The sequence below is a fragment of the Notamacropus eugenii genome, chromosome 5 (assembly GCF_028372415.1).
Source record: "Notamacropus eugenii isolate mMacEug1 chromosome 5, mMacEug1.pri_v2, whole genome shotgun sequence".
In the NCBI taxonomy this organism is placed as follows: domain Eukaryota; kingdom Metazoa; phylum Chordata; class Mammalia; order Diprotodontia; family Macropodidae; genus Notamacropus; species Notamacropus eugenii.
Window position 1 is genome coordinate 395,438,350 of NC_092876.1, and position 12,482 is coordinate 395,450,831.

General features: G+C 38.0%; 1 protein-coding gene across 3 annotated transcripts in view; it reads left to right on the forward strand.

The window, feature by feature from the left end:
- Positions 1–12,482, forward strand: part of DHRSX (dehydrogenase/reductase X-linked) — a 421,270-nt gene that overhangs the window by 375,978 nt on the left and 32,810 nt on the right. For 2 of the 3 annotated variants that reach the window (XM_072614492.1, XM_072614494.1), the window contains exon 7: positions 11,231–11,879. The exons of the other annotated variant lie outside the window; for it this stretch is intronic. In XM_072614492.1, the coding sequence (XP_072470593.1) occupies positions 11,231–11,434 (204 nt within the window). In that variant the 3' untranslated portion in view covers positions 11,435–11,879. Of the gene's footprint in view, positions 1–11,230; positions 11,880–12,482 lie in introns of those variants that run through there. 3 annotated transcript variants of the gene reach the window in all.

Consider the following 12,482-nt stretch of genomic DNA (forward strand, 5'->3'; position numbering starts at 1 on the left):
TAGGTTTACTGATATCAGGAAAAATGTTTTTAATTATCATCACCATAGGCTTTACCTCCACCTCTTATTCTCAGAAAAACACACACACACACACACACACACACACACACACACACACACACACACACACACACACACACATACACCCACAGACTCCTTTGCAGAAGTGAGAAGTCCAGGATTTTCAAACATCATTACTATATCCTGGGGCTCATGATCATTTGCATCTTTTCTTTACTCATGAAGAGTGATGACCTGATCCTCGGTGCCAGTGTGGGGTAGTGTGGGAAAGGGGAGATCCAAGTTTTTCTTACTTTCAGAGCTGAAAGAGGACATTCATGGTTCCTGGTTCTTTTCAGAGAAGGGTCTCTGGAGCAAAAGAAAGACTTTGGGGAAAAGCCAACATAATGAAGGCACTGGCTCCTCTTTAAGGATGACTTTGTGTTGATTGTGCTTTGTAATGTACAGTCATGATGGTTATGAATAGCTTATAAGCAGGAGAAAAGGATGTCATGAGTGATCTAAGGATAAGGAATGGCAAGAGATGAGTAGGTCCAGAGGCTCTCTAGAGCAAAACATCTTTCTATTGGGTCAAAAATGGAGAGGGAAGAAAGAGAATTCAGAGCCTAGGGTAATGACCTGAAAAAGTACTGAGAGAAGGTCAAGGCAGGGTGAGGAAGTGGAAGTCTTAATGAGGACAAAGAATGTATGAGGTGAAACATAGGGAAAAGTGGAATAAAGAGGTTATGATTAGATAGGGGAATGTTTTAATTTCTGATTAAGGACATGGAATGTATCTGAATAATTGTGAAGTGTGTGTGACCATTCCTATGTGTGGTTGAGATGTAATAAGAAATTAAGAGATTAGCAATTTTGACCAAGAATCTATGTGAATCTATGTGAATATTGAAGTCTCCTAGTGTAAGGAGGATCACTTAACTTCTTTTTCTTAGTAGATGATTTTGCTTTTTTTCTAAGAAAATGGCCATCGATTGTGACCTCCCTTTGTACTACTTCTCAGTGCCCTTCTATATCTTTATGTAACTATTCTTCCTTTGAATCAATCTCTGAGAAGGTGATGGTACTTTTTTTAAGGCAAATCCTCAACTTTTATCCTTGATCCCATCCCATTACAATCAGTAATTACTTTCCTTCCTCTCATCTTCAACCTCTCACTTTCTCCTAGGTCTTCCCTGCTAGGTCTTCCTCATCTTTATAAAAAAAATAGCAACCACAAACCTTCATCCTCTTATTCCCTCAAACTATGGTCTTATATTCTTCCCTTTCACTATGGATAAAGGTCACCATTTCCCAAAAGATACAGAGGAGAGTTGTGGTGTTCATCCTTCATTTCAAAGAGGACCATGACATCAGAGAAATGAGGACATGACTTGCACTTGACTGTTTTCAGTGAAGGAGGGCTGTGCAAGGTCACCAACCTCAGTTTCTCCTCCAGAGTCATCTGGAGTAGACTTGGACAGAGATACTAGAAAGAATTTCTGACTCCTCCTGCAGCTAGCCCTCCCCCATCATACTCATTTCTCAGTTATAATTGGATTTCTGATCCCCACATTTTTTGCAGTTGTTCTCTCCAAGGATATCAGTGACCTGTTACCTGATAAATTCAGTGGCCTCTTCTCAACTGTCTTCCTCTTTGATTTCATCCTTTCCTTTTCTGTCTCTCCTTCCCCCTCCCCTCCTTTCCATGCTTTTCCCCTTCCATTCTTTTCCATTAATTCTGCTAATGCATATAGGATTACTTGTTATGCCCAATGAGAGTAGATGGGCATAGTTCATCAGAGATTTTGTGGCCCCACAGAAATGATATATGGATCAAAAAAAGCTTGAGAAATTCTTCCCTCAAAGGATCTAAGTATTCATGTGTTTCTAACAAATTAAATGGCTGTGAAAAATAATTTGAGAAAAGTTTGTCTTGTTTCATCTCTGCCAGTGCTTTTTTTTTATTATTATTAATTGGAAAATCTTGGTGCAGTGGCAGCTTTAGTGCTAAAGCAAATTAAACATTCATGGTTCTGTGGGCCTTTTCTGTATATAGTGCCCAGGACTTGCTGTGTTTTGAAAGAGCTCACCAGGCTGATATTGAACTGGACATTGATCTGACATGAGGCATGGCAGAATCCCATATTGAGAGCATTTTCAAAAAGGATGGTGGTTTTAATTATTTTTTTCTTTGATTCATTTGCTTATTGATTCATATTTTAAAAAAACAAAAGGAAGGGACTGTAAGTCATTAGAGGAAGCAGATGTTGCACCCTTTAAAAATTAAAGCACTCCGTTTGGATGCCATCTTGTATTGGGGTGAAGCAGAAGCTTATTTTCATAGTTAGACTACTGAATTAAACATGACAGTTCTGAATCTATTCCAACATTTAAATCTAGCATAACATGGAATAAATTATGTTAATTCCACTTAAAATAAATGTCTGCTATATGAACAATTCTTATTATCAATTTAGTTATTCATTCCAAAGATTTGGTTTGAGGAATGGGGGAGGCTGAGAAGAAGACAATTTTTTTTTTGTTAATATTAAATTCCAAAAAGAACATATTGCAAAAAGAAATAACTGGGTTCTATTCTCTGTCATCTTTACTCTTTTAAGAAGAAAGTATTTAGATATTCATTCCAGTGTCTAGATTACCTAAAATATTCTAGTGTGGATATACCTGTCCATACTCTCAAAGGAAGTCCCTATCTCCAGTGACTATGGCATGTAATACTTCAACTGCTAGGCAGGGCCTACCTTATGAGGAGGCAGTTACTTATACACTGTCCTTGAGGGCATGGCCCAGATCTCTTTTCCAGAAATAGTTCCTTTACTATAAGCCTTAGCTTCTTTAATTCTACAGTTTAAAAAAAATTTTTTTTGAGATATCTTTTTTTAAGAAGACATTTAAATCTTGAATTTTTTTGGATCTGTAGAGTTTCCCATTAAAATATAAATGCCATTGACTGAAATAGCACCCTAAACTATTATTGGTGGACACCATTGTGTAGATTAGGCCTGCACAACATATGGCCTGTGGGTCACCTGTGGCTTGCCAAAGGATTTTACCACTACGTACACTCTCCTGTTTTGTCACATGACCCATGGCAACCAACCATCATCAGTCTGTCTCTAGTTACCTTGGAAACTGAGCGGCTCAAAACTTACCTGTAGCCCAAAGAAGTTTAACCTATTTTAAATTTGGCCCCTACCTACCACTAAGTTGTGCGGATATGGTGTAGATATGGTATGTTGTTACGTAAGAAAGGTATTTTGGGGGGAAAGAAACTCAGGAAAAAGAAAGGGGGGAAGTTTAAGAATGGGGAGAACAAGGAAAAGGGTGTAGGACAAGTGCCAAAGATGAAGATCCCTTATATAACAACTTTGTTTAACATGACTTCTGGGATTAAGAATGTGAATGAAGCTATTGAGGCCTGTAGAGATGACAAGACTCACCTGTTCATTTCCCCCACCATTTAGAAGCATGTGTTTTCTAAATGGGAGTTTTTTTTGACAAGGCAGTGGCCCCTCCATCCAAAGAGTACATATCAGAATAATATTTCAAGATCCATGGTCTCAGGAAAAAGGACAGAAGCATCAGGTTTTTTTTTTTTCATCAGGTCTATATTCCTTCAGGCCTTTGTGGTCTCTGGCTTTGAGCCCACTGTTGATTCTGCTATTGTAAACGCTAACTTTCAAGGGAAAAATCCACACAGAAAGCAGCAACCTAAGGATTTTCTTCTTGTCTTCCCTTATATACAGACCTTGTTTCCTCATATAATCTACTATGTTCTAATTAGTTTCTTTCTTTCCTCAAAATATGTTTCCTTTGAGACTTTAGGGAGTCCATGACCAAATTTACATTTAATTCTATATTAATTCTTGGTTTTCAGAATCCTTGGACTTATGTCTTTGGGAAGACATTCTTATCTGTTCACTTTTCAGAGACCAGAAATGATTTTCTATACAAGCACTCTTACCTATGGGCCTTTAACTCGTGGTCAGGAAAGGTTTCCTCCTTCTTAGGAATATATAACTAATAATTAACAAAAGACCTTTGATATTTATTGAATGTATTATGTATATGTGTGAATATATACGACATACATGTGAGTATATATGTGTGTGTATATTGTGATATATATGTATGTATGTGCACAAGCACACATGTGTATTATAATTACAGGAAGGTTAGCGTGGCACAGTGGAGAGAGAGCTGATCTCAAAGCCATGAAGAACTGGATTGAAGTTCCATATCTAATACATATTGACTATAAATCTATCAACAGGTATTTACTAAGTGCTTACTATCTGCCAAGCACTCTACTGAACAATAGGGATATAAAGAAATTCTGTGTGACCTTGGGCAAATCACTTAGAATCTCAATGTTCTAGGCAGAGCTCTAAGACTATAAGTTGTGGAGAAGGTGCCCCCCTTTATTGATTGAGGGACTTTTTTCACCTTGAAGTTCACAATGAAGTCACAGGTCCAGTCTGTATTATATACACATGTGCCCACTCTTCCCACTGGTGCTGTGTGAATCTGTGGGAGAAACGTCTTAGGCTGATGGAGGGAGTTTTTTGTTACTACCATTCGTGCAATGCCATTTCAGTAAAAAACTATGCTTTCAAATAATTGTGTCTTTTGGATAACTTTTAGAGGTAAACACATAGGTAGAGGCTTATGAGCTATAATTTGGAAACTACAGAACATCTTGAAACCAGGGTAGACATCCTCTTAGGAGATCAACCCCATAAATGCAAATTAGGGAGAGGGTACCCAGAGAAGAAGCTACTCAATTTTTTTTTCCTAATAGATCTAGGTTAGGAAATACTTGCATGCCTGCAAAAGTCCTAGGAAACAAAAAAGTTCATTATATTAATTAGCAGCAAATCTTTATTTGCTATATTGATTACTAGTATACTCTTTCTGTTGCTACATTATTTGGAAGTCCAAAGGCTGTTTTCACCCATTTAAAAACAAAACAAAGGTATTTATTATTAAGTAGAAGTATGTACCTACATTGTCATAGCTTTGCAAATTAGTGTAAGCAATTCCCAGTGCGGAAATTCCCTTTATCAATGCAACTTGAATCCTGTTCTATAATTTATAAGCTTAGGTAATTGCCTAGGTAACAAAGAAATCAAGTGACTTTCCCAGGCTCACACAGAAAATATGTTGTCAGGTCTCCCTGACTCCAAGGTCAGCTTTCTATTCATTATTCCATACTTTTTCTCTCTTTAGATTTGTCATATTTCATTACCGTCATGTACCAGAAATTATTTGGCAATTCCCCACTTGATGGACATCCAAGTTGTTTCTAGCTTTTTGCCTTCCACAAGTCCTGCTATAAAATATCTTGGTATATATGAGACCTTTTCCTCTGTCTTTGACATCTTTGGACTACCCTGGGGTAAATGGCCAATAGAGATGTCTCTGGGTCAGTTTAATTACTCTTGTAGCATAGTACTGTTGGGATTTTGTGTGTGTGTTTTCCTCTCTAGAACAGCTACCACAGTTTAAAGCTCCACCAGTGGAATGTTATGACTTGGCCACTGATCAGTGAGAGATGTTTTAGCCGAACCATTTATCACCCTGAGGTCAACCTAATAAGCAGCTTCTGCAAAACAAGGCTGGTCCTCATTCAAGAGACATACTGTCTGCCCTAGGCCCCTTACATAAAAGCCCTTTCAGCCTGGTGGGATGTGTCAGAATTTGCCCTCCACTGACCTTAACCTTCAAGAACCTTGGGTCACATTCGTGCCTCAGGGAGACATCAGAGTAGAATCTTGGTGTGAGTTGTCATAAGTACATTGCTTTTTAACAATTTTCAGTCCCCATTTATAAGTCCCTAGTTTAAAAAGTGGGGCTCTGACCCAGTTTTCATTGTTTGCCTAATTAGTATTAAAAACATAATTAGCCATTCTTAGACTTAGTGGAAGTACTGAATTTCCCCTCTCTCCCGCCAGAACAGAGAAGCTTCACAGTCTGCCATATTTCATCACTAGGTTTAGAGATCACCTCACCATGCCAACTCTGGCAAACAGCATTTGCAATGGAATGATTAGGAATCCCAATAAGTCCATAAGTGGACTGGGAAGAAATCAAACTTCCATAACTAACTTAGTGGTGAGAATGGGTCCTAGCACAATCTGGCAACTTTTTCTGACTTTTCGAAGATAAAAATAAATGGTATATTTTCAGATTTAATTGTGGGTTCTATAAATGCCCATACCTTGGTGAGGAAAAAAAATACCTGCTTCAAGGTAAGATAGTTATTTATTGGAGAGAAAATATTACAAGAACTAAATGAGAACTTCCAAGCAGTTCAATTTGAATCTCTGAAAGAGGGTAACTCACCTCCCAAATACCTGCATTACCCTTACCCTTGTCCCAGGAATATTTCACTTCCAAGAGAAAGCAGCATGTTTTACTCACTTCATTCCCCTCAGAAGCCTGGATCCAATGACAGGAAGGGAAATTGAATGGCCATTTTAGCCTGAGTGTCTCTTTCACGTAAATCTTATCACAGCCAGGTACTATATGTATTAAAAATATTTTTGGAAGGTAGAAATAAAGCAAGGTAGAAAAATCCTCTTATTGATACAACTATAAAAATGTAGCATTTATACCTTAGCTGTCCAGTGGCATTATGAACTTAAAGGCAGCTTTACTGGTTTCTATTTTTAAACTTGACTTCAGTTCCATTTTAGATTCTTGAGTAAAATTTTTAGGGAAAATTTCAGTATCCGTTTTAGAGTTTATGTGTATTGAGAGAAGATTAGACTTTAAAAACTCTTCTTCTCCTGGTAGAGTTAGTCAATCAACCAATTAGTCAACAAATATTTTTTAAGATATGTGCCTTTCACTAGCCTAAACGCTAGAGAGACAAGTACAAAAAGTAAAAGATGAGCTTAACTTTTTCATGGGGGAAGCAACAACTATTTTTGCAAATTTATACAGCAAATCTAAAGTGAATAAATACAAATACATACGAAGAAGTTAAACACAAGGTAGTCCGCAAGAAAGGCACTAGTCAGGGAAATCAAGAAAGGCTTAATTTTAGAAGATAGTGCCTGAGTTACTGCTTAAAGGAAAAGAGCTTCTTATTAAAGGAAAATGCAGTCTCCTGAGCCAGTTAACTCCAAATCCCAGCGTGTCTTTTCCTGACAAGATGGCTCCAGCCACTTTCTTCTAGTCTGTAGCATAGATTGAAGCACTGGACGGAGTCCTTTACTCTTGTCTAGAGGCTATGTTGTTTGAATTATGAAAAATTAGTCATTTCCTTGGGCTAGGCTCTCCTTCCACCAAAACTGACTCAAATCAATAAGCATTTATTATGCACCTACTATCTGTTTGTCTCTATACTGAACACAAAGAAAGCCCTCCAGGGACTTGTATTCTACTGGGTCACAAATTCCTCACATTTCATGAGTTGGTTCATGAATTTCAGTGGCTTAAGAGTCCTGTCAGCCAGCCTTCTGGTGATTTCCTTTCCTTTTCAAACTTAGATTAACTGGTCTTTGAATGGCAGATATCCATTGTTGACCTGTATTTGAAATTTTTATATCTTAATAAGACTTCCTACCTCTTTTCTTAAAAAAAACAACAACCCTGTACACCATCATCTTCATTATACAATGAAATATCAGAATAAGACTTTAGAGGAGGAAGGGACTCCTAGTCCGGAACAATATGTTTTCCTGGACCAGGCCTTTCTGATCATTGATTGTCTATGTTCAATCTTCTTTCTGGTTCCTTATTCTGCTCCTTTGCTGTATACCTTTTCCCAACCCCCACCCATTATCAGAATCGCCCTTGTAACTTGGTTAATCAATGAATTCCTGCCTTTGACATCAGAGGTGAGAAACTAATCATATGTACCTCAGACCCCTTTCCAGCGTAATAGAGAGCTGGGCATGTACTCAAATACCACGAATGAATGAATGAAATGCATATTAAGTACTTTTTATATGCAAATCATTGTGCTAAATGCTGGAAATACAAATAGAAAAGCATAGACAGACTCTGATTCTAAGGAATTGTGGAGAAAACACCTGTCGGAGATTTCAGTTGCTAGTTTATATGGAGAGCTACCAAGGTCTTTAGGACGAGGCAGCAAAGCAGATGGCAGTGCATCTTCTTTAATGTCATTTCCACTGGTAAAATAAAATCCATTTATGATGTTGAAACATTTGACTATGCCAAGAGTGTGGGTGGTAAGAATATCCTTTGTAGGGTCTGCAGTAGCTCTTTTGAGGGCTATAGCAGTTGCAGAAAGAGTTGCTTGTAATACTGTTTCCTGGAGTGATTGCTGTGAGGACTGGTCTGGAAGAAGCACAGGTGTTCTGGGGGATGACACTATTCTCAGGACTCGGTCTTACCTGCTTATTAGTAACAGTTAGTTAGCAGTTGGTATATCGGTGGTGGGGAGGAAGGTAGGCCCAGAGCAGCAATGACATTCTGTACCCTAAGCCCATAGCACTGACAATTAGCATGTAATTGCCTAGGTGAACCCGGTTAGGTGGGTAGGGAAGGAAGAAGAAGGGGAAGGGGAGATAAATCTCTGCCCCATACCACCACTGGAAGTACAAGAGACAGCTGACATTGGATATATTTCCAAAAAATTGGAAGCAAAGCCTTTTTCCTTATTTCCTTATTCCCAAAGAGTGGGTCCCTTTATTGTGGTTCATTCACCAGTCTTCAAAACCGCCCCCAAAACCAATACCACCCCTAGACGTGAGGAGAGATAAGAAGTTGCATCATCTCTACAAATAAGAGTGTATCTACCCCAGCAAGGGTGTATAACACTCATGCCCTCCCTAATGTAACCTTAATGCATGCTCAGCTTACCCCTGTTCCACTCTCAAACATTTAGCCTTCTTTATCTGCCATGTGATCCTGTTGTATGGGAAAACTGCTTCTGAGACTCTTCAGTGAACAACTGAAGGAGTGACTGAGACCTTGGTGCCTGGGCAAGATATTGCCCCTAACCTTGGTCATCAGTCCCTTTCTATTAGGTCTGAGGATTACTGTGCAAGCGCATATTGAAGTACTTGATGTGTTAGATGCTTTGCAAAATATTGAGGATACAAAGGAAGGCTCAAAAAACCCTGCCTTTAAGGAGCTTACACTTTCTTTCTGTGCCACCATCTGTCTTTATGTCTGTCTCTGTCTCCCTCCCTCTTTGCTCCCTCTTTCTTCCTCTCTCCCAAGCCAAACTTGGGATGCATTGACTACTCACAGGCCCAATACAGTTCAGGAAGGGAACTTCAATTTGCTTAGTTTTGCCAACTTGGGTTGACTTATTCTTTTTTGGTAGCCTTGTAACTCTTGAATCCTGGGAGCTTCCCTGAACTGGTGTTAGAAATCTTGAAGATAAGGGATCCACCAGCATCGGTAGGGGTTACTGGCATGGATAGCCATGCATGTCTTCCGAGGGAACTTACATTCTAATGGGAGTGAGAACATGGAAATCAATTCCCTTATATTAAGTAAAATGTGCCTGTATTAAAAAGCCAATTAGCTGGAATATTATCAGCTTGTTTTTTTCTAAGAACATCTCTAGGTCCCCTAAAAGTACAAAAGAACTTTGGTTTATGAATTAAACTTATTCTGAGATTCTGTTTGTCATGTAATTTGTTCATATTTCAAAGCAAATTTTACCATAGGAAATAATATAAAGTTGGATGATTGGTACCGTATCCCCAAAAATATTCATATAAAAATAATTATTTATAATTTTAAGTAAGTTTTTTGTCCCTGATGTACCTGAAATACAATAGCAATGATTAGTACACAATATAAACTAAAAATAAAATAAATTAACCTGCATTTTACCTTTGAGAAGAGTCATAGCTGGTGTGAGGGAGATGAGAGGGAGGAGGAGGAGGAAGGGTAATTGGTGGGATGGAGAATCTCCTTCTATGACAACATCAAGGATTTCAATGACAGGAGTATTCTCTCTTATGCTACTCTCACTAAAAGTAAGACTAACACTACTGCCTTCACTTATTTTTCGTTTTTTAGAATCACTTTCATGTTTTGACTCACTGAGTTTTTTTCATTAAGTCTGCTTCTGACTAGGAATCTATCTAACAACACTTGTTTTTGATGTTTTTTCAGAATGTTATGGAAAATGTTACATTGCATTATCGTTAAAAAAATATTCATGTCTCTCATTGCTCCAGCCTTATTTGGTTCATGTTTTTCAACAAAATTTTGATGTTTGTACTGCAAATTTTTGTTCATCCTATAAGACAAATTTTGCAAAAAGCTTTTCCTTGTCCAGCAAAGCATACATAAACCAGATTACACATAAACCAGGTTACTCGTAAACTAAGGTTCTACTGTATGTGGACTGGCTATGGCAACTTAGAATTCAGAAACAGAATAGAGTAGAGGCATATGTAATGGTCCTGGAACACCTTTCTACAGTATTCTGTGAGAGAAGATTGAAGGTGAGGAGAAAGATAGCTTTAAAATTAAAATATATTCCTATATTCTAGCCAAATATTTCCAAATTTGTTGTTGTTTTTAATTTACCTTTCAACTTGACAATCATGACCTATAAAAAGGTGAATTCTCAGTTGTAACTTAGCATGTCATCTTCAAAACAGGACTTTTTTGACATCTTGATATTTCATCTCATTGAAAAATGTTGTTTGTTTAAATAGGCTTAGCACTCATCTGCTTCAAGTGAAATTAATGAGAATTTCTACTTAATAAAGAGTCATAAAAATTGATAATTACACTAGGGATTTTAAAATTCTTTGTTTGCTTACTGAAATGTGAGAAACCAACATGTGAGAAACATACCACTGGGAGATTTATTAATGTATGCGTATGCTCTAGAGAAAACTAACATTAATAATGATGCTTTCATTGAAGAACTTCTTATCACAGCCTGCCAGCCCTGCATCAGAACCATAAGTTTAATACAAAAACAACCGTATTATTAGTTATAGTGCTGAACTATAAGTAAGAAGACCTAGATTGCTGTCCTGACGTAGCGCTTAACTGTGGGACCTGTGACAACTCACTTCATTTCTCTGGGACTGTTTTATCATTTGTCAAATGGAAAGACTGCCCTTTCAAGACCCTCCTAGTTCCAAATATCTATAGTTCTTTATCCTTTCATTCTGCATCTTGGTTGCTAATGGTGCTGTTGTGATCTGTACTCTACAAGTTGCCCATTTTCATCTTTAGTGTTCTCTTCCCACAGACTCCAGATGAAGGGGCAATCACATCCATCTATGCAGCGGTTGCACCAGAGCTAGAAGGAGTTGGTGGCTGTTACCTTTATCATGAGAACATGATTAAATCTTCTGACATAACCTATGATGAGGACTTACAGAGGAAGCTCTGGGCAGAAAGTTGCAAGATGGTTGGAATACCTAATGTGATCAGCAAAGTCATCTCAACCTGATTGCCTCCTTTTTGAAATCCCATGAATCTTAAACAAGGTGTATGATGAGCCTGTAAAATTATGTTTTTCATGTGTGGCTTTGGCCTAAAGATTAATGAGTGCCAGTCTGCCAGTCATTCTTTCGATTTTTTCAATTTTCAATGGATCTATAAGTTTGTCAGTGGGGCTACAACCAATCCATCCTTGCCAATCCATCCTGTACAGTTCTTGTCAATGTTCTCCAAAAAATCTACAAATGTGCCAAGGGGTACAAGATTAAGGGAGGGAGGGAAGCAATCCATCCAGTGTGCTAGGTGCCTTCCGCTAGTTCTCTTGCCAATGCATGAAAACCAGAGTGGGAGAACGAATCCACACACAGAACTGTGTAGGCTCTGATACCCAAGTCAGTAATCTGTTTTGTATTCATAATGTTTCAAGTTGTGATTAAATAACCTGTGAAAACAAATCTCTGATATCGTTGTGTGATTTATTTTTGTCTGGGTCACCTCAAAGGAAAAGAGATTGATTTATCTTATGAATAAAATCATGGTGAGATGATTGATCTGAACATCTTTTAGATAAATGCCTTTTAATAGGATAGATCTTGTTTTGACTATTGGAAAGTATCAGATTTTTATTACTGCTTTCTATTTTGTTTTATTGACACAAATTGTACCTATAGGCATGACTTTGACTGGATATACACAATTTCCATTGGCTGTGAGTTTCTACGTTAGAGAATCGCATGAGGCCAAAGTCATCATGTTGTTTCACTCAAGAAGAAAAACAAAGGTTTCACTGTGGCCTCCTAGCTACCAAAGGTCATTGTGCAGCCAGTGTAGTAGTAGTGGTAGTAGTAGTAGTAGTAGTAGTAGTAGTAGTAGTAGTAGTAGTAGTAGTAGTAGGCTGTTAATGGTGGCATCACCTTCCTGATGCCATGGTCCTCTTTGAGAGCAAAGGACAAGCAAAACTGTTACTGAGAACTAGTGTTCTCAGCTAAGAACACTCTTTTAGGAAGCATATCTGACAGGCTGCACCTTTCTTCTTTTTTTTTAAATTACCAAGCATT